Source organism: Colobus angolensis, unplaced genomic scaffold, assembly GCF_000951035.1.
Source record: "Colobus angolensis palliatus isolate OR3802 unplaced genomic scaffold, Cang.pa_1.0 Scaffold24, whole genome shotgun sequence".
In the NCBI taxonomy this organism is placed as follows: Eukaryota; Metazoa; Chordata; class Mammalia; order Primates; family Cercopithecidae; genus Colobus; species Colobus angolensis.
This window is the reverse complement of record NW_012115599.1, coordinates 3,675,772-3,678,848: the sequence shown is the minus strand read 5'-3', so window position 1 is coordinate 3,678,848 and position 3,077 is coordinate 3,675,772. Positions and strand designations below refer to the sequence as shown.

General features: G+C 44.1%; 1 protein-coding gene across 1 annotated transcript in view; it reads right to left on the bottom strand.

The window, feature by feature from the left end:
- The window catches only part of LOC105514248 (chromosome unknown open reading frame, human C2orf42), a 47,267-nt gene that overhangs the window by 29,337 nt on the left and 14,853 nt on the right, over positions 1 to 3,077 (bottom strand). Inside the window, exon 4 of the mRNA XM_011945512.1 lies at positions 2,656 to 2,760. Within this exon, the coding sequence (XP_011800902.1) occupies positions 2,656 to 2,760 (105 nt within the window). The remainder of the gene's footprint in view (positions 1 to 2,655; positions 2,761 to 3,077) is intronic.

The following is a 3,077-nucleotide window of genomic DNA, read 5'->3' as shown; positions in this document are numbered from 1 at the left end:
TTTTTTAGACAGTCTTGCTCTGTCACCCGGGCTGGAGTACAGTAGCATGATCTCACTCACTGCAACCTTCGCCTCCCAGGTTTAAGCGATTCTCCTGCCTCAGCCTCCCAAGTAGCTGGGATTACAGGCACATGCCACCACACCCGGCTAATTTTTTTATACTTTTTAGTAGGGACAGGGTTTCACCATGTTGGCCAGGCTGGTCTCAACTCCTGACCTCAATTATCTGCCCAGCTCAGCTTCCCAAAGTACTGGGATCACAGGCGTGAGCCACCGCACCTGGTCATAAGTTCTTAATGAATTACTTAATTAGTACTGTTTTATATTATTCTGTTTTTTCTTTTATCTCATCCTGTTACCCGTGCAGTGGTGCAATCATGACTCACAGAAGCCTCTACATCCCAGGCTCAAGCAATCTTCCCACCTCAGCCTCCTAGGTAGCTGGGTCTACAGGCATGTGACACCACACCCGGCTAATTTTTTGTTGTTGTTTTGGTAGAGATGGAGTCTCACCACTCCCACCTTGGCCTCCCAAAGTGCTGGGATTATAGGCGTGAGCCACCACACCTAGTCACATAAAACACCGTTTTCCTTCAACTTTGAATCTCTATACCAATTGCACGAGTAATAAGCAATAAGATGAACACATCCTGCAAGACACCTGCTGCTAAACATGTCAGAATTTTTTGTTTAAAGACATAATTTAGGCCAGGCGTTGTGGCTCACGCCTGTAATCTCAGTACTTTGTGAGGCTAAGGTGAGCAGATCACTTGGGGTCAGGAGTTTGAGACCAGCCTGGACAATATGGTGAAACCCCGTCTCTACTAAAAATACAAAAATTAGCCAGGCATGGTGGCATGCACCTGTAATTCCAGCTACTTGGGAGGCTGAAACAGGAGAATTGCTTGAGCCCAGAGGCAGAGGTTGCAGGGAGCCGAGATCACATCATTGTACTCCAGCCTGGGCGACAGAGTGAGACTCTGTCTCCAAAAAAAAAAAGGAAATAAAAATAAATAAATAAAGTACTTTTTGAGATAATTGTACATTCACACGTGGTTGTAAGAAATATAAGGCTTGTATACCCTTTATCCAGATTCACCCAAGAGCAGCAGTTTGTAAAACTATAGTACATCACAGTGAGGAAAATTACATGGCTACAACCTAGTGACCTTATTCACATCTCACCAGCTTTATGTACTTGTGTGTGGTATGCATACATATAGTTCCACGTAATTTTAGGGCATGTGTAGACTTGTGTGACCAACACCACAGTCAAGACACAAAACAGTCCACAACAAGACTCCCTGTGCTACTCTTTATTGCTGCTGTTACAACCCTCCCAACTCCCTTTCCTTTTTTTTTTGAGACTAAGTCTTGCTCTTATTGCCCAGGCTGAAGTATAATGGTGCAATCTTGGCTCACTGCAACCTCCACCTCCCGGGTTTAAGTGATTCTCCTGCCTCAGCCTCTTGAGTAGCTGGGATTACAGATGTCTGCCACCACGTACGGCTAATTTTTTCTATTTTTAGTAGAGACAGGGTTTTACCATGTTGGCCAGACTGGTCTCGAACTCCTGACCTAAGGTGATCTGCCTGCCTCAGTCTCTCAGAGTGCTGGGATTACAAGTGTGAGCACTGTGCCCAGCCCCAACCCCCCTTTAAATCCTGGCAACTACTAATCTATTCTCCAACTCTATGGTTTTAGACATAATTGAGCTTTTTAAAAAAATTATTTTTTAAAATTAAAAAATATTATTTCATCACCCAGGTATTTTTAAAATTTAATTATACATATGTTTTGTTTGTTTGTTTGTTTTTGAGATGGAGTCTCGCTCCGTCGCCCAGGCTGGAGTGCAGTGGCCGGATCTCAGCTCACTGCAAGCTCCGCCTCCCGGGTTTATACGCCATTGTTCTGCCTCAGCCTCCCGAGTAGCTGGGACTACAGGTGCCCGCCACCTCCCCCAGCTAGTTTTTTGTATTTTTTAGTAGAGACGGGGTTTCACTGTGTTAGTCAGGATGGTCTCGATTTCTTGACCTTGTGATCTGCCCATCTCGGCCTCCCAAAGTGCTGGGATTACAGGCTTGAGCCACCGCGCCCGGCTGTTTGTTTTTTTAAGTAGAGACAGGGTTTTGCCACGTTGGCCAGGCTGACCTCGAACTGCTGGCCTCAAGTAATCCACCTGGCTTGGCCTCCGAAAGTGCTGGGATTACAGGCATGTGCCACCACACCCAGCCACATCACCCACATTATTAAGCCTAGTATCCATTCGTTATTTTTCCTGATTCTCTCACCTGCTTCCACCTTTCCTCCCTCCTCCCACGTTTCACCCTCCAATAAGCCCCAGTGTGTGTTGCTCCCCTCTATGTGTCCATGTGTTCTCATCATTTAGTTCCCACCTATAAGTAAGAACATGCTGTATTTGGTTTTCTGTTCCTGCATTAGTTTGCTAAGGATAATGGCCTCCAGCATAATTTAGCTTTGAGCATGATTTGAAACTGGTGGGACAGGAAAGACCTCAGCCTCAGTGCCTCTGTTAGTGTTTATGTTGGGACTCTTTGGGTGACAATGTGCAACATTTCTTTTGATTATACTGCTTCTGGCTTCTTTAGGATGACTTTCCACCACGGTAGCCTATTCTAGGGAGGGGAAACTTACCCTGCCTTTTTAACGAGGAAGCAACCACAGGCTTTTTCAGGCCACTTTTCCTTAGATTACTGCTCACTGCATCTTGAGGCAGTGGTGAACTGTTCATCTGTGCACCTAAACCACAAATCATTACAGGTTTAACAATGTATCTGCTAAATATAAATTGATTTGATGTTAATTTTTAGAGTCTAAAACACATAAACAGTCTTTGCTAATTTCTAGGTTAGCCTCACAGTTTCTAGAAGGAGTTAGCATTAGCCTTTACACATAAAATTTTAGCTTTCTTATGCTCTTTATAGGAAATTGGATGAATAAACAGAAATGAAAGGAAGAAAAACATTCACTTATTGCTCCCACCTGTCAGACAATTACGATGAATTTTCTAGTGAACTGTCTTCCATTTTCTTCTCTGTAAATGTACTGCTGGTTTT